Source organism: Phodopus roborovskii, unplaced genomic scaffold, assembly GCF_943737965.1.
Source record: "Phodopus roborovskii unplaced genomic scaffold, PHOROB, whole genome shotgun sequence".
In the NCBI taxonomy this organism is placed as follows: domain Eukaryota; kingdom Metazoa; phylum Chordata; class Mammalia; order Rodentia; family Cricetidae; genus Phodopus; species Phodopus roborovskii.
This window is the reverse complement of record NW_026126558.1, coordinates 23,249,617-23,274,655: the sequence shown is the minus strand read 5'-3', so window position 1 is coordinate 23,274,655 and position 25,039 is coordinate 23,249,617. Positions and strand designations below refer to the sequence as shown.

Genomic DNA, 25,039 nt, shown 5'->3' with positions numbered 1-25,039 from the left:
AATTAGTGGGCCAACACTGCTTACTTGGGGTTTGGTACCATGCTTAGTTCTCTCTCAGAGCTGCTTACACATATGTATCTGCATGTGCCACACAAGCCTAAATGTCCTTCTTATGAGTCCCAAAGGAAACTGAGGAGAGTCTATATGCTATGGATGCATTCCAGGTGGAACCAACAAGGGTGGAAAGCTGGTGAAGAGTTTACTTCTAGGACCCTGAAAGGCAGGGTCTTGAGGGAGCCTTAAGCTCCCACCTGAAACCCTGAAGATATCTTAAGAGCTCATAAGATAACACACTGCAGTGGCTGCTACCCCAGCTCTGAGAGCTACCAGAATGACCTAGATGCAAGTAAATGAAGACAGTGTATTAGTCAAGGTTAGAGCACCCTGTACCAGGCATCAGGACAGAGAATATTAGAGAATATCCTCTGGTCTTCTTCCTATCCTTGGAAGATGGGACACAAGGAGAAAAGAGCAGAAAGAATTAAACACATAGGAGACACTGAACCATGAGCCCTGCATCTAATCTGAGAGGCTAATTGGGGACCTGAGTGACAAAAGTAGAGCCCAGGAGAGAACCCTAAAGAACATGGGCAAGTGTTGTGTACAGCAGAAGCACAGGTCCAGCCATGCTGTGGCTATGGGTGGCAGAGTGATCCTAGTGCACCCTCTTGTGGTGGAAGGGAGAAAGGGTCTGTGGACAACCACGAGGGGATTGGTTCTTGGAGAGAAGGTGCTCCAGCTCCAGTTCCAGTTCCCTCTCAACACTCAACACATCCTTCCAATTTCATCATGCCTCAGACTCTTTGTCTCCATCTCCCCCAGCCATCAGCCCCTGCAGGCATGAGAATTCTGACACCTACAGAGAGGTGCAGAAATGTATCACAAAGAGTGAGAATTTAAGGGGCTGGAGAAGTTTAAAGCACTTGTACTTGCAAAGGATCCAGGTTCAATTCCCAGTACCCACCCACATGGTGGCTTATAACCATCCATAACTCCAGTTCCAGGGAATCCACTACCCTCTTCTTACCAGGAGTGCACATGGGGCACATATGTACATACCTACACAAAGACAAAACATTCATACAATTTTTTAAAAACAAAGAGAGGCTTGAGAGAAGGCTCAGTAGTTAAGAGATCTGGATGCTTTCTTCCAGGAATTGGGATACTCACCACCCACATTGGGGTTCACAACCATTGGCAATTCCAGTTCCAGGAGATCCCATGCCCTTTTCTAGACTCCTGAAGAACCAAGTAAACATGTGGTGCACAGACAGACATGCAGGCAAAACACCAACACACATAAAAATAAACAACCTAATTAATTAAAAAAACAATGAAAATTTAACTCAGAAGTAGACATGCATCTTCAAAAGCCAGAACACATACAGAGAAGTATGAATCTGGCATGAGAAACTGGTCTACACTGGCACAGACAGTTTCCTGAGGACCAAGGCTAACAGGATGTCGAGGGAAGCTTGGGCACACTCGGCCTGCCACATCTTCTTTTCCAGCTCAGTTTAGCTAGACCCTTCCAAATCTCTAATTCCCTTTAACTCTCAGAACTGTTTTGTCTCTACTAACACTTATTACTCCGAAATAAGATAATCTATGTCACAGTAACCCCTTCAGAATGTAGTCCTAGTTTCTCTCCCCTAGATTCAAAATCCTAGGACCCTGATAGTACCATTATAGGCCTATCACTCATACTGTTGGATCCACCCCCCTCAGAGACAGGGTTTCTCCATGTAATAGCTCTGGCTGTCCTAGAACTTATCTGTAGATCAAACTGGCCTGGAACTCACAGAGATCTGCCGTCTGCCTTGAGTGTTGGGATTAGAGTTGTGCACCACCACACCTGGCTGATCAGAGGTCTTATAGTCCTGAACTATAAGCAGGCATAGATGGCTTACCAGAATCTATTACAGCATTTCCTTGCACCTGGTTGTCCTTAACATAAGCCCTTATAAGAACTGGATTATATTTGGTTATTTGAGCCGCAAATTGAGACGGGACCAGGATGCTGCAGCAGTCATCCTACAACCACAGGAGAAGTGACAAGGGGACCAAAGTCAAACTATTAGAGGTAGACCAAGGACCTCAGGGATGGTGGTTCTGTTTATCTCACACCTACTTGCTCTTATGTGAGATACTCTGTTATGTTTCATATGACCACCTAAGAAAGCAGAGACTGGGTACCATAGCCCATGCCTATAATCCCAGTACTTGGGAGGTTGAAGCAGGAGGATGCTGATTTCAAAGCTAGTCTGAGCTATATAATGAGACCCTATCTGAAAATAAACACAGAAAAAGGAAATCAGGAAAGGTAGAATATTGTTATCAGATGAGTTTTATGCAAAAACATTTAAAATAAGGTACTGACAGGGCATAGTGGCATATGCCTGTAAACCTAGCACTCAGGAGAGCGAGTCAGGAGAGTCACTGCCATTCTGAGTTCAGCCCTGTCTACAAAGTGAGACCTTGTTTCAAAGAAAAAAAAAAACCCAAAATGGAAAAATAAATAAGGTATTGAGGCATTTCCATCTCTGCCATCCAGAAAGTCTTAATCTGCAGGGATCCTCAATGGCTGACATTTGTCACTTTTAAGTGGCTATCTCAAAACCCCAGACAAGAGTTTAGACACTGGTCTACCTCACAAACCAGGCCCAAGAAACTGCTGTATAAATCCAAGAAAAAGTGTATTATTTCTGGGAAGTGGTGGCACAAGCCTTTAGTCCCAGAACTGAGGAGGCAGAGGCAGGTGGATCTCCGTAAGTTCAAGGCTAACCTGGTCTACAAAGCTACACAGAGAAACCCTGTCTCAAAAAACAAACAAAAAAGTTATCATCACTCACCATAACAAGTTCTGATAGGTTCTCCTGGAGCACAGCTTATGTTCCATGGAAGCCTCTTTTTGGCTTGACCATAAATAGCTTCCCAGATAAAATCAGGTCAAAATAGTGCAAGAGGTAATGTGAAGAGAAATCAGGAATGGGGATGGAGAGGGAAAGGCAAGAGAAAAATGGCCAGGCAAGATAGAATTTGATCAGGGACCCTGGGCTTTAGCCTGGGATACACGAGGAATCTAGGCCTGATCTGGGCCCTCAAATATTCCCTAGATTGTAAGATTTCAGGTATAAAGAAAAATGGCTTGGGAAAGGGGGACTGGAGAGATGGCTCAGTGGTTAAAAGTACTGCCTGCTTTTCTAAAGGTCCTGAGTTCAATTCTCAGCAATCACATGGTAGCTCACAACCATCTGTAATGAGATCTGGTGTCCTCTTCTGGCCTGCAGGCATACATGCAGACAGAACACTGTATATAATAAAACTTTCAAAAAGGGAGGGGAGCTTGCTTGATAGAACCTCCTTAAGCTCAGACTAGTCCTATAATGTGTGAACCAAAATCTGGGAGGCATATATTCCGAGCTCACCAACACAAGTCTGAACTTGGATGACTACTGACTGTTGGTTCCTGTATGTCCTAATTTTTCTTAAATATCTTCACAAGATGCTTTTTTTTCTCCAGTATTTATTTATTTTACATATAAAGGTGTTTTGTTCATCTGTGCACCATGCACCTGCCTTGTGCTTGTGGGGTGGAATCCCCTGGGACTGGAGTTAAAAGACCATTGTAAGCTGCCACGTGGATGCTAGGAATCAAACCTGGGTCCTCTAGAAGAGGCGCTAGTTCTCTTAACCACTGATCCATCTTTCTATGCCTGTTCTAAGTTTCTAAAATATTACTTGTTCATACTGTTTATGTCCAAACAGTAGAAGAAAACTTAGTTCTCCCTCCTAGACTCTCCAATCTCTCCCAGAGGTTATAACTCTTGATAGTGTGGGGCCTTTGTTTCCAAATGCTTGTTCATGTGTATGCCTTATGGTGTTCTATTACAGTGGGATTATGTTATATGAAATGCTTTGCAACTTCCCTCTAACAATATATTTCTAAATTGGCACTTGGAAAACTTACTACTAGTGCTTCACTGTAAGGGTACTGTGTGGCTTATCTAACCCTGAAGCCACTCTACTGAATATGTCACTGGTTCTAGTCATCTGCTCTTACTAACAAGGCTTCCATGAATACCTCTGTGCCTACTACCCTATGCTCATATATACCCTATAGTATATAATCCTATAAATGCGGTTTTAGGGTCATACAGCACATATACAGGCAGTGTTTTGACAAGAAGGTGACAATTTTGTCTAGCATGCCTGTGATGTACACCTGTAATCTAAGCACCTCAAAGATAGAGGCAGGACCAGAAGTTCAAAGTCATCCTAGTTTACATAGCAAATTCAAGGTCAGCCTGGGCCACATAGATCAGACCATCTCAAAATCCAAAACAGACCAACAACAAAAACTGTGTGTGTAGAGACAAATGTGCGTCCATATGTATGCATTAGAAAACTAGAAACAAACCCAACCACTCCCCATAACCACACAGAGAGATGTCAGCAATCGAGGAATGGGAAATTCCAACATATTTCTCACTCTGCCTTGCTGCTAAGTTAGACTTCATGCCAAATGTCCTCGTAAGGCCACACTTATCCACATTTAGCCCACAGTTATGACTCTTCTCTAGTCACCTGGCAGAGCTCATGAGCAGGACTGGGTTTCTAAGGCAGACTGCCCTGGCTGCAAGCCTAGAAATAGCTGAGCATGTCTGTCAATCTCCTTCCAGCCAGAGTACTGATAATTTCCAGATTGGTATCTTAAGAGAGTGCTACTTCCTCACATGCCTACTGGATTCCTTCTTCACACATCTAAGAGGTAACATCTTCTCTTCTATCATTCTATCCACACTCAAGTAGTTTTTTCCTCAAGGGTCCCCCACATCTCAGAAACAGCTTCAGGGTTTATCCAAGTCTTTCTTGAAATCAGAAGTCTGACTTCTAATATCTTTCATCTGCTATCTAACAAGAATAGATCTCATCCCTTTTTTATCTCTGACCCAGTCCTTTATGCCCTTAGTTCATGCTGTCACCCACAGCCACCAGTCCCTAGTCTGACTTCTGAGAATCCAGAGGAAGTTTCTGTTTATACCCTACAACCAATCCCTACCTCCTCCACAACTCCTCTCTGCTTCATCCAGAAAAAACTCAAGATCCAGATGGCTCACAGCAGCTTCTGCCTCTCCCTTGCCTCTATTCCCAATTTAGAGGCCTTATTCTCTTGAGGAGTAGAAGCAGCAGCAAATTAGAAAAAAGCATCAAATCGGCAGGCACAGTCATAAATGATCATACCAGCTCCTTGATCCTTGGGCACAGGTGTCTCATCATACAATGATGTCACTGCCCAAGATAGCTGGAACAAGGCAGGCATGTATGAGATTCAGTCTTTCGCTGAATCATACTTATTCCCTTCCTTCCATAGTATAAACTGTCCTTGTGTTATTGCCTTGTGCAGGCATTTCTCCAATGCCCCCTGAACACCTCTCTTGCTATCACCAGATTGTTAGGGGTGTGACACCTCTTCCTTTGGACCATATCTGACTCTGATGGATGTAGGGCTGAGCTAGCTAAACTGTGCTCATCTTGCTGTCTAAGCTGTGCTCATCTCATTTCAGAAACCCTGTTTAGTCTCCTTTGGCAAACAAAATGAAATACATAAATATTTTCACACAAAATAAGTAAAGAAAACAGGGTATGGTGGCGTACACCATTAATCCCAGCACTTGGGAGGTAAAGGCAGGTGAATGTTTGAGTTCAAGGCAACCTGGTCTACAGAGTTTCAGGATACCCGAGAGTAAAACCTTGTTTCAAACTAAAGCAAATAGAAATTATTTTGTTTTATGATTTTGTTGTTTGAGACAAGGTGTGCCTTTGGCTCATAGCCAAAGCTGGCCTTGAACTCATTATCTTTCTTCCTACCTCAGTATCCCAAGTGCTAGGCTGTAATAAAAGGTACATGCCACCATGCCTGACCTCAGAACCCCTCCACACACATTTATATTTATTGTGTCTGGTCAAACCATGAGCATGTGTGCAGGTCAGAGGAAAGTAATGGGAGTCAGTTCTTTCTTTCACCAAATGAGTTCTGGTTCACAGGCAATCAGGGTTGGAGCCATCAAATTGGCCAACAACTTTTCACAAAATTGTTTAGATTTAATTTTATTTTATGTGTATGAGTGTTTCTCTGCTATATATGTGTGCATCAGGTGCATGCTTGGTGCCTTCAAAGGCCACAAGAAGGCGTTGGATTCCTTGAAACTGAGTTACTGATGGTTGGGGATTTTTGTTTGTTTTTTAATATTTATTATGTATAAAATGTTCTGTCTACATGCCAGAAGAGAGCACCAGAGCTGTGAGCCACCATGTGGTTGCTGGGAATTAAACTCAGAACCTCTGGAAGAGCAGCTAGTGCTCTTAACCTCTGAGTCATCTCTCCAGCCCAGTTACTAATGGCTGTAAGCCACCATGATGTGAGTGCTGGGAAATAAACCCTGCCCCCCCCACACACACACATACACACAAGACCAACAAGTGTTCTTAGTTGCTGAATCATCTCTCTAGCTCCCAACCAGCAACTACTTTTTTCTTAAGATTTTTTATTTTTCCTGGCAGTAGTGGCACACACCTTTAATCCCAGCACTTGGGAGGCAGAGATAGGTGAATTTCATCGAGTTTGAAACCAGCCTGGTCTACAAAGGGAGTTCTAGGACAGCCATGGCTGTCACACAGAGAAACCCTACCTCAAAAAACCAAAAATAAATAAATAAAAATTTATTGATTTTATGTATGAATGCTCCATCTGCACGTATACCTTTATGCCAGAAGAGAGGATCAAAACCCATTATTGATGGCTGTGAACTATGTAGTAGCTGGGAACTGAACTCAGGACTTCTGGAAGAATAGCCAGTGCTCTTAACCACTGAGCCATCTCTCCAGCTCCCCATCAACTCTTAAGACATTTCCTACACACTGACTTTAACCAAAGCTAATTATCTCCCCCTTTTTAAAAAACTGTAACTCTCATTCCTCTTGACCCATACATACTTCTGAGGTATGCATGGTCTTCCACACACCAGCAGAATATCTATCCAGACACAGGTCCTGTACATACTTCATGTGTTCTACTCCTAACTGCAAACCTCCTCTGATACTCTGTAGTGTCTAATGTCTCTAATTCTCCCTAAGGTGTTCTTCCCACTTTCTCAACTCAACTAGGTTTTGTTCTTTGTTTTTGTAACGGCTTCATTGAGATTAACTCATTTACCATATAATGTGCCCATTTAAAGTGTAAAGTATATACCAAGTGTAGGTGGTGGTGAGCATCTTTAAACCCAGCACTTGGGAAGCAGAGGTAGGCATATCTTTGTGAGTTCAAGGTCAGCCTAGGTTACAGAACGAGTTCCTAGACAACCAGGGCTACAGAGAAACCCTATCTCAAAAAAAAAAAAAAAAAAAAAAAAAAGGCAGGAAGGAAGGCACATATTCTTCCCAAATACTCAAAGTATCCCCTGCCTACTGGGCATTCAATGCTGCTTTGAATGCTTAGCATCTTAGGCACACCTGCCCTAAGTGAAGCCTATGTGATGATATTTTTATGACATGTTCACCTTCCTTTGTAAAGATGGTGTCACTATGTTGCCCAGGTTGGTCTTAAACTCCTAAGTTCACCAAGTGACCTTTCTATCATAGCCTTGTGAGAACAGAAATGAACCACTGGAGCCAACCACCAGCTAAGGGATCCTGTTTCCACTTCACAGTCAAGGATAAATCACTTGCTCAAGGTCACAAAGCCAGTGAGTGGTTAAACTAGGATTTATTCATGAATGAGATCTATTATATCTATTTAGCATCTCTGCCAACCCACTTTCATTAGCTTCTACCACTTCCTACTTCTGTTCTCATGAAGGTCATTCATGACTTCTGAATGATAAAACCACATGAAAGTTCTTCCTATAAAGCTCATGGCCATGTTTGCGACTCACCATCACCTTCACTTTCAGGTCTTCTCTTGGGGTTATCTGTCTCAAAGGAAGATGCCTTTGGCCACTTAACAGTATAGTTTCTTCATCCCACTCCCAACTTTCTTGTACATGCTGTCATCATTTCATTCTGTCATCTACACACTTACCTAACCCACACCAACCTTAATTCCTTATTTGCTTCCTTTTTCTTTCTTTTTTTAGATAGAGTCTCATATAGTTCAAGCTGGCCTCAAAATTGCTATCTAGCTGAGCATGACTTTGAACTCCTGATACCCCTGCTTTCTGAATCCCAAGTGCTGGGATTACAGGTGAGCACTACCACACATTCAACATTTTTCCCTCCTTCATTCTTTCTTGCTCAGTCCCCATATCTTATGCTCTTCCTAAAATCCCCCTACAGTATTCCCAGCCAATGTCTGAGCATAAGTTATCATCACCTCTCTTTGGATGACTATAAGAACCTACAGACTGGGGCTGAAGAATGGATTCAGCAGTTAAGATCACTTACTGCTCTTGAAGAGGAACTGAGTTTAATTCCCAGCATCCACATGGCAGCTCACAAGCACTGTTAGAGGATCCAACATTCTCTCCTGACCTCTAAGGGAACCAGGTATGCACATGGTACACAGACATACATTCAAGCAAAACACTCATACACGTAAAATAATAAAATACATCTTTAAAAAAGAGTTCAGATTGTTTTTTCTACTCTAAAGTAGCCTCTATCACCAGCCTACTTTCCAATTACAGTTACTTTTAAAAGTCAAGTTTAATAGTTTTACTTTCCCATACTCTCAACTCAAGGTCCTCTGGCTTTTGTATCTTTCAAGAGTTGATCTATGTTTAACTTTTAGACACATTCCTAGCCATCCCACAATTAATCAATGCCAAATGACATGCAACTAATGAAAGACAACATCAACATCTATACCTTCAGTTTCATAAAAAATGCTGAATAGAGAAGCTCAGCCTAGATTTCCAGTGTTTCTTCACATTAGACTATCTCTTATGAAATAATGTTAAACTACAGAAGGAAATGTAAAGAGAAAATTACACAGAGCAAAGAGGAATCACAGTACTATTGAGTGGTTATAGTGATAGACCAGTTGGTAAAGTGCCTGTGGTGCAAGCACAAGATCTGAGTTTAGACTGCCAGCACCACCATTAAAAAACAAATCTGAGCCAGGTGGCACTTACCTTTAATCCCAGCACTTGGAAGGCAGAGGTAGGCGGATTTCTGTGGGTTCAAGGCCAGCATGGTCTACTGAGCAAGTGCCACGACAGGCTCCAAAGCTACACAGAGGAACCCTGTCTTGAAATACCCATACCAAAAAACAAATCTAAGCATGGAGTCACAGAATCTGTATGTAACCCCAGAACTTGGCAGGTGGAGACAGAGTTCATTAGTTAGCCAGCCTAGCCACAGTGATGAGTACCACAGTGAGAGATCCTGTCTCAAAAGCTAAGGTGGAGACCAATAAAAAAGACACCTGAGCCAGGTGCAGTAGCTCATGGCTTTAATCCCAGCACCAAGAAGCAAAAACAAGCAGATTTCTGAGTTTTCGGCCAACCTGGTCTAAAGAAAAGAGCAAGTTCCAGGACAGCTGGCGATACACAGAGAAACTAACTTGAAACACACACACACACACACACACACAAGCACATACATGTGCATGCATACCCACATGCATGTATGTATACATCTGCATAAACACACATATCTCACACACACACACACACACACACACACACACACACAAATACTAGAAAACAGGTATTCTGAAAAATAAGAAGCACATCTTAGTTAGGGTTTCTATTGCTGCAACCAACACCATGACCAAAAAGCAGATTGGGGAGGAAAGGGTTTATTCAGTTTACCCTTCCTTATCACTGTTCATCTCTAAAGGTACTCAAACACGGCAGGAATCTGGAGGCAGGAGCTGATGCAGAGGCCATAGTGGGATGCAGCTTCCTGGCTTGCTTTCTTATAGAACCCAGGACAACAGCCCAGGGATGTGGCTCTTCTCACAAAGCACTAGGCTCTCCCACATTGATCACTAATTGAGAAAATGCCCTACAGTTGGAGCTCATGGTGGCATTTCCTCAGCTGAGGATCCTTCCTCTCTGATGATTCTAGCTTGTGTCAAGTTGACACACAAACCCAGATAGTGTGTGTGTGTGTGTGTATGTATGTATGTGTGTGTATGTATATATATATATATATATATATATATAATTTTTTTTAAATATAATTTTTTTTAAAGTTTTTCGAGACAGGGTTTCTCTGTAGCTTTTGAGCCTATCCTGGAAATTGCTCTGTAGATCAGGCTGGTCTCAAACTCAGAGAGATCCACCTGCCCTGCCTCTGCCTCCCGAGTGCTGGGACTAATGGCCTGACCCACCACTGCCCAGCCTAGTACAACATTTTATGTGAGGGATTCAACCACAGCACCAAGCAGCTAATTCACTGGCTGTGAAAAAACTGTCCTCAGGACATTTTAGTTCATATGGAAGTTGAGAAGACTATAGAGCTATTCTTCTCATCTGTTCATATTTGACAACAGGAAGGAAATGCCCCAACTGGCCCAAATGTCACGTAAAACCTCCATTCTGGATTAGAAAACTTGCATTGCAGTAGTCATTAGGACAATGTACAGCATAATCCAGAAAGCCATTTGCTTTTCTGCATTTTCCAAGTTTCTGGATGACAAGAACACTAAATTACCAGAGGAAAACCTATGACTGGCCTAGCAGCAATAAGAACTCCTATGATTCAGTTTGTCATCTCTAAATATTATTTTCCAATAAACAAAACTATGTCTCTTGAAAAAAATCATGGCTATAATTCCAGGAAACGTTCATATGTGATTAAAATTGACATCTCGGGTGGTAAGGATGTGCATAAGGCACAGTTGCTGTGGACATCAGTATGGAGATTTCTCAGAAAATTAGGGATCAACCTACTTCAAGGTCCTGCAATACCACTTTTGGGTGTATACCTGAAGAAGGCACAGTCACCATCAAGGACATTTGTTCAACTATGTTCATAGCAACATTATTTGTAATAGCCAGATCTTGGAAACATCCTAGATATTTGGATAAAGATCCTAGATGAATGGATAAAGAAAATGTGGTACTCTTACACAATGGAGTACTACTCAGCAGTAAGAAACAATGACATCTTAAAATTTTCTGGTAAATGACATAAATAACTAGAAAAAAAACATCCTGAGTGAGGTAACCCAGAACCAGAAAGATAAATATAGTAAGTACTTACTCATAAGTGGGTACCAGACATAAAGCAAAAGATACCCAGCCTACAATCCACAACCCCAGAGAAGCTAGAACTCTCTTGCAGAAACAGATGGAAGCATATGTAGAAATCCACAACTGACCATTGGGCCAAGCTCCTGGAGTACAATCAAAGTGAGGGAGGAGCGATAATATGAACAAAGGAGTCAAGACCATGGTGGGGAAACCCACAGAAATCAACTGACCCGAACTAGTGAGAGATCACTGACTCCAGTCTGACAAATGGGGAAGCTGTGTTAAGATGGAACTAGACTCCCTTAATATAGGTGACAATGGTGTGGCTGGGACAATATAAGAGGCCAATGGCAATGGGTCCAAGATCTAACACTAATGCACAAACTTACTTAGTGGAGCCCATTCTATATGGAGATTCTTTGCTCAGCTTAGACACAGGGGTTTGGGGGAGGTGGGAGGTGCCTTGGTCCTGCCTCAAGGAGATGATGGAACATACTTAGACTTCCTAGGGAAGGCCTTACCTTCTCTGAGGAGCAGTTAAGATGTGGGGTGAGAGGGAAGTGGGTGGGGAGGGGGAGGAGAGGAAGAAGGGGGAACTAGCATTGGAACGTAAAAAATAAAAAAAATGTTAAAAAAAATAAGATTCATTAGTGTGTTATTTTGTGTATGTGTGTGTTCATGTGGATATGTATACATGTAGAAAACAGAGATTAATGACAGGTGTCTTCTTTAGCCACTCTCCATCTTTTTTTTTTTTTTTTTTTTTTTTTTTTGAGATTCTTACTGAACCTGAAGCTCACCAATTGGCTAGACTGGTTGGCCAGAAAGGACCAGGGTCTACTTATCTCCTCTATGGCCCCCAAGCACTGGGGTTACAAAGTTCACTGTGAATCTTGCTTTTATGTGGATACTGGGGAGCTGAACTCAGGTACTCATGTCTGTGTGATGTCTTAAGATTCCTATTGCTGTGATAAAACAACATGACAGAGTAACCTGGGGAAGAAAGGGTTTATTTGGCTTATGCTTCCATATAACTGTTCATCATCAAAGAAAGTCAGGACAGGAACTCACACAGGGCAGGAACCTAGGGACAGGAGCTGCAGAAGCTCCTGTGCTGCTTACCGGCTTCCTCCCTCTGGCTTGCTCAACTTGCTTTCTTATAGAACACAGGAGCACCAGCCCAGAGGTGCCTGTACCCACCTGTACCCACAATAGACTGGGCCCTCCCACATCAATCACTAATTAAGAAAATACCCTACAACCTTGTTGCCTGTAGCCCAGTATCTGACATAGGCATTTTCTTAACTGGGGCTTCGTCCTCTCGTGTCAAATTAACATAAAAACTAACCAATGCACGTGGCAAGCACTTTTACCAGCTGAGATATCCTCTATAAGGCCTTCATTAGTGTTATGATAACCAAATCTCATTAGTTATCTTTGAATAATGCTCAAGGACTCATTCATTCATTCACTTCTGAAAAAGGATCTCATACATCCTAGGCTGGACTTGAATTCACAATCTAGAACCTCTGATTTTCCTAACTTCATCTCTGCAGTGCTGATATATAGATATATGCCATTATATCCTGTTTTGGGGGTTCTGGGAACCAAACTCAGAGTTTTGTACATACTAGGCAACCACTATCAATTTTAGTTACATCCCTAAGCCAATTTTTTTTGGTTTTGTTTTTTTTTTTTTTTTTTTTTTTTTTTTTTGTTTGTTTGTTTTGGTTTTTGAGACAGAGTTTCTCTGTGTAGCTTTGGAGTCTGTCCTGGCACTCACTCTGTAGACCAAGTTTGCCTCAAACTCACATAGATATGCCTGCTGCCCTGCCTCCCAAGTGCTGGGACTAAAGGCAAGTGCCACCACTGCCTGGCAAGAATTCACTATTTTAAAAGCCAGTGAATGTGGGACCCAATAATCCTAATGTACCCTATATAGACTGTATTTCAGAGTAACCAAATAGCTGATAATTAAAAGCTCCCACTGCCAGGCACAATGGTGCACACCTTTAATTCCAGCACTCAGGAGAAAAGAAAGCAAATCTTGCAAGTTTGAGGCCAGTCTGGTCTACAAAGAGAGTTCCAGAACAGCCAGGGCTACATACCTTGTCTCAAAAACAAACAAATGTTTCCAGGCATAGAACTATTCACACAAGCAATTGTAGAAGAAAACAGAATTAGAGTATTAGTTACTGCTTGAATATGAAATACCCCCTCACAGGTTCATATGTTGGTTACCTGATCTCTAGCTAGTAAAACTATTTTGGAGGCGTTAGAAAGTGGGGACTGGGAGCTGCAGAGATGGCTCAGCAGTTTGGAGCACTGGCTGCTCTTCCAGAGGACCCGGGGTTCAATTCCCAGCACCCACCTGGCAGCTCACAACTGTCTGTAACTCTAGTTCCAGGTGATCTTCATATCAATGCACATAAAATAAAGTTAAATAAATTGTTTTTGTTTTTTTTTTTTTAAGGAAAGTAAGTGGGGACTAACTGGAAGTAGGTTGATGAGGACATGAGGCTGTACTCAGCCATGGTCTCTTCCTTTGACTCTCTTTTGTTTCCTGACCACCATAAGGTAAGCAGCACAAGTTCTCCCTGTCCTTAATGGTCTTCCTCACCACAGGCCCAGAAACAATGGAGCCGGTTGAACATGTACTGAAGCTTCTGAAGCCGTAAGCCAAAACTCCTTCATTTAAATTCTCAGATGTTTGTGTGTCTCCATGTTTACGTATGAGTGCAGTTAAACACTTGCTATTGCATGCCCAGAGGAGTCAATGGACAACCTTAGGTATCAGTCCTCACGTTTCACTATTTGATTCAGTGGATCCCCCCTCCCAACTCCCACCCCACTGGAGACAGGGTTTCTTTGTGTAGCCCTGGCTGTCCTGGAACTAGCTCTGTAGACCAGCCTGTCCTTGAATTCACAGATATCTGCCTGCCTTTGCCTCCAGAGTGCTGGTATCAAAGGTGTGCACCACCACCACCAGACTGAGTCAAAGATTCTTGTTGCTTGTTACTAAGTAAAACAGGCTAGGTAGCCTGCAAATCCCTGGAGAGTCTCCTGTCTCTGCCTTCCATCTCCCCATAGGAGCACCAAGATTACAGACATACACTAACATGCCTGGCTTTACATGGGTTCTAGGGAATTGAATTCAGGTCCTCACACCTGCTTAAAAAGAATACAGTTTAACATAATCACCATTTTGTTTTTTGCTTCCTGTTTTCTTTCTTTTTTTTTTTTTTTTTTTTTTTTTTTTTTTTTTTTTGAGACGGGATTTTTTCGTGTAGCCCTGGCTGTCCTAGAACTTGACCTGTTCTGAACTCACAGAGCACTGGCTGCCTCTGCCTCCCAAGTGTTGGGATTAAAGGCATGCACTGCCACCACCACCACCTAGTTCTTCATACTCCAGAAGAGACAGATGTACAATATGGAATATATGGGCATTGGACATCTTAGACAATTCTATCAGAAGGGGGATCAATAGGGCAGATACACTGCTGGAGTGGAATCTAGGAGGCTTGGGTGTTATACTTGCCATATATTTTCTGTTCTATTTTGCTTTTTGAGTCAGGATCTCAAGCCTGTCTTGAACTCATGATTCTCCAATCTTCTTGATTGTCGGATTACAGACATATTGCACATCATTGCACCTGTCTTTCACTTAAAAACTGTCTTGCAAACACCCTAGTCCTGTCCTCTGCCTTCTGGAAACTGCCCAATACCTGAAACAGTCTCTTTACAATCTCTTATCACCCCAAAGCATTCCTGAAGCTTTTACTGGGGAGTATAACTTTAATCCCAGCACTTAGGAGGCAGAGGCAAGGGGATCTCTGTGCGTTCCAGAACAGCCAGAGCTACATGTCTTGAACTACCCTCCTCCCAAGAAAAGATTTTACAGAGACTCCCAAGTTTCTTTGGTTTCCTCACTTCTCATCTTTTCCCCTCTTACCCTTGAAGATGGGGAAGGCAATAACATCTACCAACAGAAGCCTAAAGCCCAGGCTTTCAGTATTAACTTCAAAATTCACATAGAGCCTTTGTGCAAAAGACAAATGGAGATTTGGTTACTATTCCTGCTTTTTAAATTTTTCATGTTATTTTATGTGTGTGGGTGTTTGCCTGCATGTATGTTTGTACACCATGTAGATGCAGTGCCCATATTAGCCCAGAAGAAGGTACTGGATCCTCTGGGATTATTAGAGTTACAAACTCCAGTGAGTCATGAGGGTACTAGGAATTGAACCTGGGTCCTCTGGAAGAGCACCCGATGCTCTTAACTGCTGAGGCATATCTCTAGCTCAAGCACCACTCTGAGCCTGACCAAGGTAATTATGCCTTTAAACCCAGCCCTTAAGAAGCAGAGACAGGCAGATCTTTGAGTTAGAGGCCATCCTGGTCTACAAAGTGAGCTCCAGGACAGCCAGGGATATACAGAAAAACCCTGTCTCAAAACAACCAAAAAGTGTCATGCTGTGGAGGTCGAAGACAACCTGTGGGAGTTGCGTTTTCCATTTTTGGGTCCTAAGGGTTGAACTCAGGTCATCTGGCTTGGCAGCAAGTGTCTTACCTGCTGAACTATCTCACTGGCCCTCTTCCCTGATTCTGATTATGTACTGCCCTTAAAGTCCTGTGCATCTCCAAAATACAAAGTCCCTGCAATACCAAACACAAGTCAAGAAATTTCTAGGAAAGTATCAATAACAAATAGCACAGGAGTTATGATTGAATGGGTAAGACAACATTCTAGTCGACTAGTGCCAGAGTTTCAAATTTGAGGTAGGCAGCCAAGTGTGGTAACTCACACCTGTAAACTCAGCATTTGGGAGGATTGCTGCTAACTCTTGTCAAGCCTTATATGGTAAATTCTAAGCCAGCCTGGGTAGAGAGTGAGACCTTGTCCCCAAACAAACAAACAAAGGGCTGAAGAGATGGTGCCTCAATTAACAGCACTGGCTGCTCTTCCAGAGAACCTAGGCTCAATTCCCAGCACTCACATGGTTCACAGTCATCTGCAACTCTTTCTCTGGCCCTCAATGGTACCCAAACTCACATGAGCATACAATGCACATAATTTTTTAAAATAAACACAAAAATACAAAGACAATTCCAACTACTTAGAAGGCTAAGGAGGGTCACAATATCAAAGCCAGCCTAGGCTACAGCGTACAAGCCAGCCACTGTAACTTAGAGAGGCCCAATCTCAAAAGAAAAAGAAAAAAGAGGGCTGGAAGTCAGGAAGTGGTGGTACACACCTTTAATCACAGCACTTGGGAGGCAAAGGCAAACAGATCTCTGAGTTTGAGGCCAGCCTGGTCTACAGAGTAGGTTCCTGGACAGACAGGGCTACCCGTCTTGAAAACAGAACAACAGAAAGGGCTGGGACTACAGTTCAGTGGTTAGACCGCTTTCCAAGTATCTACAAGGCTCAAATATAGTAGTGAGGAAAAAGAAAGAAAAAAAGGACGGCAATAGTGGGGCAATGCTTATGTATGCCGAAGGCAGCAGAGAGAGCAGCAAGTTAACAGCAAATTATAACAGACAATATAAGCTAACATTTACTGAATTCAGACTTTTGTCTTTAGCCCTTACTGGGTTCTTGGTGCTGGGCTAAGTGTTTTACACAAAGTAGCACTGTGGCCATCTCACAGTCTGTACCTTTCTTCAAAGGAACATTTAGAACTAAGAAATGGGAACTCACATCCCCATCCTTCACTACCACCAGGCTGGAGGGGCTGGAATTAGGGACATCTCTAATTTAGTAATTTTGCTACAGATGGGCCTGAAAGTCATCTTATTAAATTTAGAGTAGTGGTTCTCAATCTTCCTAATGCTTCGATCCTTTAAATACAGTTCCTTATGTTGTGGTGACCACCCAATCATAAAATTATTTTCATTGCTATTGTTATGGAATCGTAATGTAAATATCTGTGTTTTCTTATGGTTCTAGGCGACCCCTGTGACCCCAAGGGGGGATTACGATACACACGTTGAGAACCGCTATTCTAGATATAGTGTTATGAAAGGAACTTCTGTCACTCTTGTGTAAGAAACTATTGTCCCAACAAGCATTGCCACTCGCTGAGGGGTGGTTGGAAGTTAAGGCCAAATACTTGTGCACGAACTTCGGATTTACAGGGCTACCCTCTTGCTTTCCCAAACATTCCATCTGGAAGACACTGCACAGCCAGCGGTTCATAGTTGGGAGGACAACCTCTCACCAAACTGTCTTAGCAATTCCCCAGGAAGGCTCAACCCCCAGTCCAACACCAAAACACAATGATTCCAAAGACGTTGGGGGAGGGGAAAGGCTTTTCCACCTAACTTCCCTATGCATTGCCACCCGACAGGCCCTGGGTTGGGCCAGGGTGAAGAAACTTGTAGGGCATTTCGAGCCGGCTAATCAATCCTCAGGGGCTCATCCTTCTAAATTACAGGATTAGCTCAACGAGGTTAGAGGCAACCTAAGCAAAGGCAAACCACTGCGGTTTTTTAAAGTCTTGTTTATGTCTGGGCCCGCGTAGAGCAGTAACTACAGGTAGACTCCCTTCTGCCATGCCCGCCATCTGCTCGCGGATTCCCAGAGGCCTCGCAAGCCTTCAAGACCCTCAGTTTCCGAGTTCCCGGCTCAGAGCGGCCTCCATTCCGGCCTTTCAAGGCCCAGACAGCCCGGACCCGCGGCTCACCCTCCAGAGTCTCGCACTGCACCAGATTGAGGTAGTCCGCCTGGCTGAGCACCCCGGCCTTCAGGCCGCGCACTAATCCCTCCAAGTAGCCATTGTCCACGTTGAAATAAAGCTCCGGGAAGAACGACATGGCTGCGGCGGGAGCGGCGGGGGCGGCGGGGGCGGCGGGAACAGAGAGCCCTGATCAGCCCGCACGCAACCCGACTTCGAGATCAGCTGACAAGGCGCCCGCAGAGGGCTGTCAAGTGCGTCAGGTGACGCAAAGCGTCTCACGTGACCACAGCGGGGCTGGCTCTTAAATGTATCCAGCTTCCGGGTAGCCTGGCGCGCGAGCCCTCCTCTAGGCGCCTGCGCACTAAGGCGAGGCGGGCCTTCGGCGCCTAGCGCAGAGCAAATCAACCACCGCGTGGTGGTGCTAATACCCGCAGGATTCCCGCGGCGCCCTCAATTTAGTTTTCCCGAGTTAGGCGCTTCTGTCAGGCGCTGTTGGAGCCAACCAGGTAAAGGTGAGCGTGTGTGCTCTTCCTTATGCTGACGAGGCTGTCCCATACCAGATGGAAACCGAGGTCCAGAGAAGGGAGGTGGTGGTTTGAAACCAATGTTAAGCCACCAGCTAGATTTTACACCCCCGTAAGCTGTGCTGTGCCCGCTTTCCCTGCATTTGTTTCTCTAGATTCTCTGGGACTGGCATGTGGACTCCTGCTTTCCCCATAGGGTCCTGGTGCCTTAAAAATCGCCGATATACGTGGCTCAAAGGATGGAGTAGCCTAGACCCTGAGGTTAGGTTATAGTTGTAGTGTGTATAGTTGCGACATTACGACGCCCCCTACCCTCCAGTGAGACCAACAACCCTTCGACAGCCACATTCAAAATAACCACAGCTTTAGGGTTGGTGCCGTCCTTTATTCGCGACCCTGCCTTTGCCTATATCCGTTGACTAGGTGCGGCTGCAGAGATTCGTGGCAGTACCCAGCTTGCGGCAGTAGCAAAAGGCGTTGAAGAAGCGGCAGTAGCACGTGGCACACGGGTCGCAGCAAGGTACTTGCTGTCCCAGGCAGGACTCATGCAGCCTTACACAGCGACGCGGAGAACGAGACTCGCGATTCTGTGGATCTAGCACCTGTATTCATAGAGGAACAAGAACATTTGACCGCAGTTTCAGGAAACTCTCCCACCCCATCCCAGTAGAATGACAGTGGAGTGTGGGGCAGGGAAGGTCTACAGTTCTGCCCAGGTTGGATGGTCCGGAAGTGGGGAGAGAGGATAGTATTTGATACCTACTACTTTATCCCTTTCCCTGAAGAGTTACCTCCGCCAACGCTTCTGCCTTCTGCAGCAGAGCCTCTTCTGTTCCGCCTGCAGTTGCACGCTTCCGGCCATTCAGACTTAGACCTGGGACAGAGGATGTGAGGGCCATACCCACCATGCCCCAAGTGCGCACCTCCAGGGTTGGGATTGGAATTCGGGAATGAGGGCTTAATCCACACAGGCAGATTTGTGACCAGCAATTGTCCTCAGCCCACACATCCCCAACCTGACCATCCTCACCTGGGAACTCTGGGAACAGGGCCTGGTCAGGCCTTCTGATGCCTTCCAGGGGTGCCAGGCCCATCTGGACCCCCAGCGTGGGAGGCAGTGCCAGCAGCAGGGTGCAGCTCAGCAGCATTACAGTCAGCATGCCTGGCTCAGCAGGAAAAGCCCCCTTTTAGTCTCCCCTCATCCTTGGAATACCCTACAAATGCCAAGAGAGATAATCCCAAAAAGTCAGAATTCCTGTCTAACCTTTGCACTTACCTTTGCTTGCTGATCCTTGCCAGGAGAGTTGCTGGCCACTTGTGCCCTGAGCTTATATAGCAGGGTCTAATAAAGGGCCCACACGTGACCTCTTCCTGCAGCCAGGGCATGAGGGGCCCTCCCTGAAAAATGGGACACAGTTTGGCTTTCTCCCTAGAACCTGAACCATTGGCATAAGTCTCTAAGAACCAATTAAATTTTTGGAACAAAATAGGGTGTCCAGACCCTAAAATTTCCATAAGACCAGAACCTAGGGATGGGTCAGGCTAGAACCATTAGTAATAATGAGGCAGGCGGCCCTGTGATCTTAATTTAATTTCTGGCCCCACAGATGTTCACTTAGATTCTTTATGGGCATGTTGTTTCCTTTGCTTCCAGGAACTTTGATCAAGGGCACCAAAGGGCCAGTGAGTGTCACCAGCCAGGAGTGGAGTAAAAAACTAGACCCAAGCTTTCTTTGGAAGACAGGTCAAAAAAAGCTCTCCCAGCTAAAACCACACTCTCCCTCCCTACCTCATCTTTCCCTTCTTTAAGACCCCCTAATCGTGTTCCTGTCCCTAAGCCCCTTTCCACCTAGGGTTTCTGTAAACCAAGGGAACAGAACGAACTGTTCCCAGGGTGGGCACCCGGCTTCAGAGTAAAAAGCTTTCAGCCCGCCTGCTTCATTAGTGTTAATGCAGCTCCCTTCCTCCCTGTATTGTCAGGCCTCTGCCCACGCCAGTCTCATCAGCTTGGGTACATGGTGAGGGCTGCCCATTTGTGAATGTAGCAGGCCCCACAGGACCCTTTGTTTGTTTGTTTGTTTTGTTTTGTTTTTGAGTCAGAGTCTTACCATGTAAGATCAGGCTGGCCTCCAACTCACAGAAATCCACCTGCCTCTACCTCTTAAGTGCTGGGATTAAAGGCATTCGCCACCTCAGTTGGTAGGATTTTTTATGTTGTTTTTGTATGCATGTATGTATGTGCACCATGTGCATGCCTGGTGCCCAAGGAGGTCAGAATAGTTTTTGGATACCCTGGACCTGGAGTTATGGATGTTGTGAACCACCATATAGGTGATAGATAGGAACTGAACCTGGGTCCTCTGCAGAAGCATCAAATGTTCTTAACCTCTGAGACAACTCTTTAGCCCCTTGGTGGGCTTTTTTTTTTTTTTTTTTTTTTTTTCATGAGACTGGAGAGTTGGCACAACTGTCTATATATAACTCCAGGATCCAACACCCTCACACAGACATATATTCAGGCAAATCACCTATATTATTAATTTTAAAAAATTATTCACATGTCCATTTGGAAAAGGAATACAGGATGAATCATCTTGGAGACCCCAGTACAAAAAGAAAAGCTGAAAGAATTGTAAGGCATATTCATATGGACTCTTCTTTTTCTTTTTTTAAATTGTTTTTTCAAGGTAGGGTTTCTCTGTGTAGCTTTGGAGCCTGTCGTGGGACTTTCTTTGTAGACCAGGCTGGTCTCAAACTCACAGAGATCTGTCTGCCTCTGCCTCCCAAGCACTGGGATTAAAGACGTGTGCCACCAAAGCCTAGCACATATGGACTCTTCTCATTGGTGGTTGCCTGAGAAAATCCTCTCACCAGGAGTGAAAACTACAGAGTGCTCTTTGGCAGCCTTCACCTAGAGTCCATGTCAGTTAATGTCTGGGTTCAAGGAGGTGCTCTGCAGAGGATGGGCCTATAGCATCCCATGCACAGACAGACATTGATAGCTAGGGTCTGGCTGGCATTGTGTTCTCCTGCAGGTGACTCAGGGTACATTCCTCAAAACTCAGGATCTACTTTCTCTTCCCCAGGTTGGAGGCATGAGGATCTGGAGAATGCCCCTTTAGGGGAGTAGTCCCTGCACTTACCCTTTAGGACAGCAAGGGGCAGCCCTTTTTTTCTCCCCTGAGAATAGTGTAGGCAGTCACTGATGAGCCTGACACTGAGTAGGCCTGCCAGTGAAACCTGTTTGTAAACTGATCTGAAAGTTTGGTGCCCCACTTCAGGACTTTGTCCTCTCTGGAATGACAGGAAAAAGTAGAGCTGTATACTGGCTACATCCCTTGGAGCTCAAGAACAGCAGTACATGAAGTGAACATGAGATGCTTTCCTAGATCTTGTCTGTTTGTTTATTTATTTTAAGATTTATTTATGTATGAGTGCTGTACACATGTATGCCTGAAGTGGGCATCAGATCCCACTATAAATAGTTGGGAGCCACCATGTGGTTGCTGGGAATTGAACTCAGGACCTCTGGAAAGCAGCCAGTGCTCTTAACCGCTGAGCCATCGCTCCAGACCATATTTATTGGTTTTGTTTTGTTCTTGAAATAGGGGTTTTTTTCTATGTAACCCTGGCTGTCCTGGAACTTGCCCCATAGATCTACTTGCCTCTGCCTCCTAAGTGCTGGGATTAAAGAAGTGTACCACCACTGCCTGGCTCCCAGATCTTTTCTTCAGTCTCTATTACTGGAGATTCTGGCTGAAGAGGTTAAGCAGGGGCAGCTTGTGAATTGGAAAAATGCACCAATGAGCTGAAGCACCTTATAATCACAACACTTTGGAGACTAAGGCAGGAGGATTGCTGAGATGAGGGATCTGGAAATTTGGCCACATCTGTTTAGTACCTATCCACAGAACAACTCTTCATGTCCCCACTAGGGCCTCCTTCCACTCTGAAGGTCAGCTGTCTTCACCTGGCAGTATGTGTACCAGTGTATCAGCCCATTGGGCAGTGGCAGATAAGGGCCATGGTGCTTATGGGTTAATCCATGACCCTGGTCAGGTCCAGTGGAAGAGACCCAGACATCAAAATACAGTGAGATAGGTGATAGGCAGCAAAATGATGTCCACCAGCAGGGACACTCAGTTAACAAAGCCACATGCTACATTAACAAAGTTCTCTGGCAAAAGAGACAATCCTAAACGTGGGGCCTCAGAAGCTTTGGGATCAGCAGGACGACTATCAAACTCTTCTCTGACTTCACAGCATTCTAAAGGAAGCAAATGTCAGGTCTCCTGATGCATTGGGGTCCAGCAGACACTGCAGAAATAACAGGATGTTATCCAAGAAATACAGAAGGAACTGTCTCCAGGAATAGAATTCATCCAGTGTGGAGATCCAAAATAATTGCCGTAGCTGTTGTTTGCCATTAGGTAAAAGAATTATCTTTACAATAGCTTCCTAAATGACAAATGAAAATTGTATATTGACTGTAAATAATTTGAAAAAAAACGAAATATAGAACATTTAGATGGACCAGGTGTGGTGATGCACGCCTTTAGTCCCAGTACTCAGGAGGCAGATCTTTGTGAGTTTGAGGCCAGCCAGCTACAGAGAAACCAAGTCTTGGGAAAAGAAAGAAAGAAAGAAAGAAAGGAAGGAAGGAAGGAAGGAAGGAAGGAAGGAAGAAAGGAAAGAAAATGTTTCCCTACAAATGTCAACTTTAAAAAAAATAGTGACATAAGTCATGTGCAGTGGCACATGCCTGTAATCCTGCAAGTAGGAGAGGGGTCAAGACTTAGAGGCCAACCTAGGCTACAGTATAAAATGCTGGTTTAAAAAAAAAAAAAAAAAAAAAAAAAAGCTGCCTTTTCTCGCTCCCCGGCCATCTTGGCGGCTGCTCTTGGTTGGGGGCTGTCCTGCACCTAAGGCAGGAAGAGGGTGGCCGCAAAGAAGACGAAAAAGTCCCTCGAGTCCATCAACTCTAGGCTCCAGCTTGTTATGAAAAGTGGGAAATACGTGCTGGGATACAAACAGACTCTCAAGATGACCAGACAGGGCAAAGCGAAGTTGGTTATCCTTGCCAACAACTGCCCGGCTTTGAGGAAATCTGAAATAGAATACTATGCCATGTTGGCTAAAACCGGTGTCCATCACTACAGTGGCAATAACATTGAATTGGGCACAGCACGTGGAAAATACTACAGAGTATGCACACTGGCTATCATTGACCCAGGTGACTCTGATATTATTAGAAGCATGCCAGAACAGACTGGTGAGAAGTAGTAAGCCAGAAAAGCCTTCCTTTAATAAAACCACCAGAGCTCTTTAAAAAAAAAAAAAAAAAAAAAGCTAAGTGTCTGTCTAGGTGTGCCTTTAACCCCAGGAGGCAGAGGCAGGCAGATCTCTCTGTGAGTTCATGGCCAGCCTGAACAGTGAGGACTATAGAGAGAGAGAGACCCTGTCTCAAAGCAAACAAACTTAAATAGGCTAAGTACTTTGGCTCAAGAACATTCAAGGACTTGTTGGGCCAGTTTAGCCACATACCTCAAGGAAGGCTTCCTAGGGGAGGAGACCTTTCTTTGGTCATGAAACTTGAGTAGGAGTTAAGGAGGGCTGGGACAGTATAAGTTTCTTAGATTCATAACTGACACACTGTTTACCAATCAGTCTGGTTAACACTGCTTAACTCATACTCTTGTCTCTAACCTGGTTCCTTCCCAAAAGCCCAGCCCAATAAATAGTTGACTTTTTCTCTTTCAACTGTAACTGGGAAGCCAGCCATCCTCCAAGGTTCAGCTAGTGAGTCATCAACAATCATCTGTAGCCATCACTCCATTGTACAACTTCTGTGAGTATTCATGGGGTCAGACAACCTGCCATAGAAACCAGTATCATCCATAAGTGCTAGTACACTCCAGAGAAGGAAATAAATTTATTTATACCCTTTACCACTCCAATCCCCTTTGTCCTCCAGTGTTGCCCTAAACATGGCCTGAATTTCTTGTCCTAATTCTCTATGTATACATATATCTATATCTATCGATCGATCTATGATAGATCAATGGACTGATAGAGGTAGAGGAACTTTTCTGTTTATGTATGCAGGTGTGCAGGTGTCCATGGAGGCCCAAGGTTGAACCCCTCCTTAATCACCCTTCACCTTATTCATTGAGGCAGTCTCTCAACTGAACCCACAGCTTACCCACACACTAGTTTAGCTAGCCAGATTGCTCTGTGGATCCCATGTCTCTGCCTTCCAAGCACTGAAATTACAAGTGGACTGTCATGGGAACTTGGCATTTATATGAGTTCTAGCATCTAAACTTTGGTCCCCAGACTTGTACAACAAGTGTTCTAACCACTGAGTCAACTCCCCAGCCTCTACCTGTATTTTCCCAAATAAGCAATCTTTGATTCAATTCAATTCAATTTATTTTATTTTTATTTATTTGGTGACAGGGTCTTTATGTAGCCCTGGCTGACCTGGAACTCAGAGATCCTCCTGCCTCTTCTTCCCGAGTGCCTGAATTAAAGGCATGCAACCACCATACCTGACTCCATTTTATTTTATTTTTTGAAACAGAGTCTCACCATATATCTCTTGTTAGCCTTGAACTCATAGAGATCTGCCTGC

General features: G+C 44.2%; 2 protein-coding genes across 3 annotated transcripts in view; both read right to left on the bottom strand.

The window, feature by feature from the left end:
- The window catches only part of Atp6v0d1 (ATPase H+ transporting V0 subunit d1), a 42,074-nt gene extending 23,933 nt beyond the window's left edge, over window positions 1-18,141 (bottom strand). The window contains exon 1 of one of the 2 annotated variants that reach the window (XM_051201693.1): window positions 17,888-18,141. In XM_051201693.1, the coding sequence (XP_051057650.1) occupies window positions 17,888-18,017 (130 nt within the window). In that variant the 5' untranslated portion in view covers window positions 18,018-18,141. The remainder of the gene's footprint in view (window positions 1-17,887) is intronic. The other variant, XM_051201692.1, reaches the window with a different exon arrangement.
- A 628-nt stretch (window positions 18,142-18,769) lies between these two features.
- Window positions 18,770-24,112, bottom strand: Agrp (agouti related neuropeptide). Its single transcript, XM_051201562.1, has 5 exons — window positions 23,950-24,112; window positions 19,682-19,803; window positions 19,436-19,567; window positions 19,197-19,279; window positions 18,770-19,007 (listed from the first exon to the last, which is right to left on the bottom strand). The coding sequence occupies exons 3-5, from the start codon at window positions 19,563-19,565 to the stop codon at window positions 18,825-18,827; spliced, it is 396 nt and encodes a 131-aa protein (XP_051057519.1). The 5' UTR covers window positions 19,566-19,567; window positions 19,682-19,803; window positions 23,950-24,112; the 3' UTR covers window positions 18,770-18,824.
- Between the last annotated feature and the right edge of the window lie 927 nt (window positions 24,113-25,039).

Bases quoted from the DNA above. Each gene is read 5' to 3' on its own strand.
- Agrp (XM_051201562.1), bottom strand. From the start codon at position 19,565: ATGCTGACTGTAATGCTGCTGAGCTGCACCCTGCTGCTGGCACTGCCT. The intron at 19,280-19,435 runs GTGAGGATGGTC...CCTCTGTCCCAG, and splicing joins CCTGTTCCCAGAGTTCCCAG to GTCTAAGTCTGAATGGCCGG. The intron at 19,008-19,196 runs GTAACTCTTCAG...CTATGAATACAG, and splicing joins AGGCAGAAGCGTTGGCGGAG to GTGCTAGATCCACAGAATCG.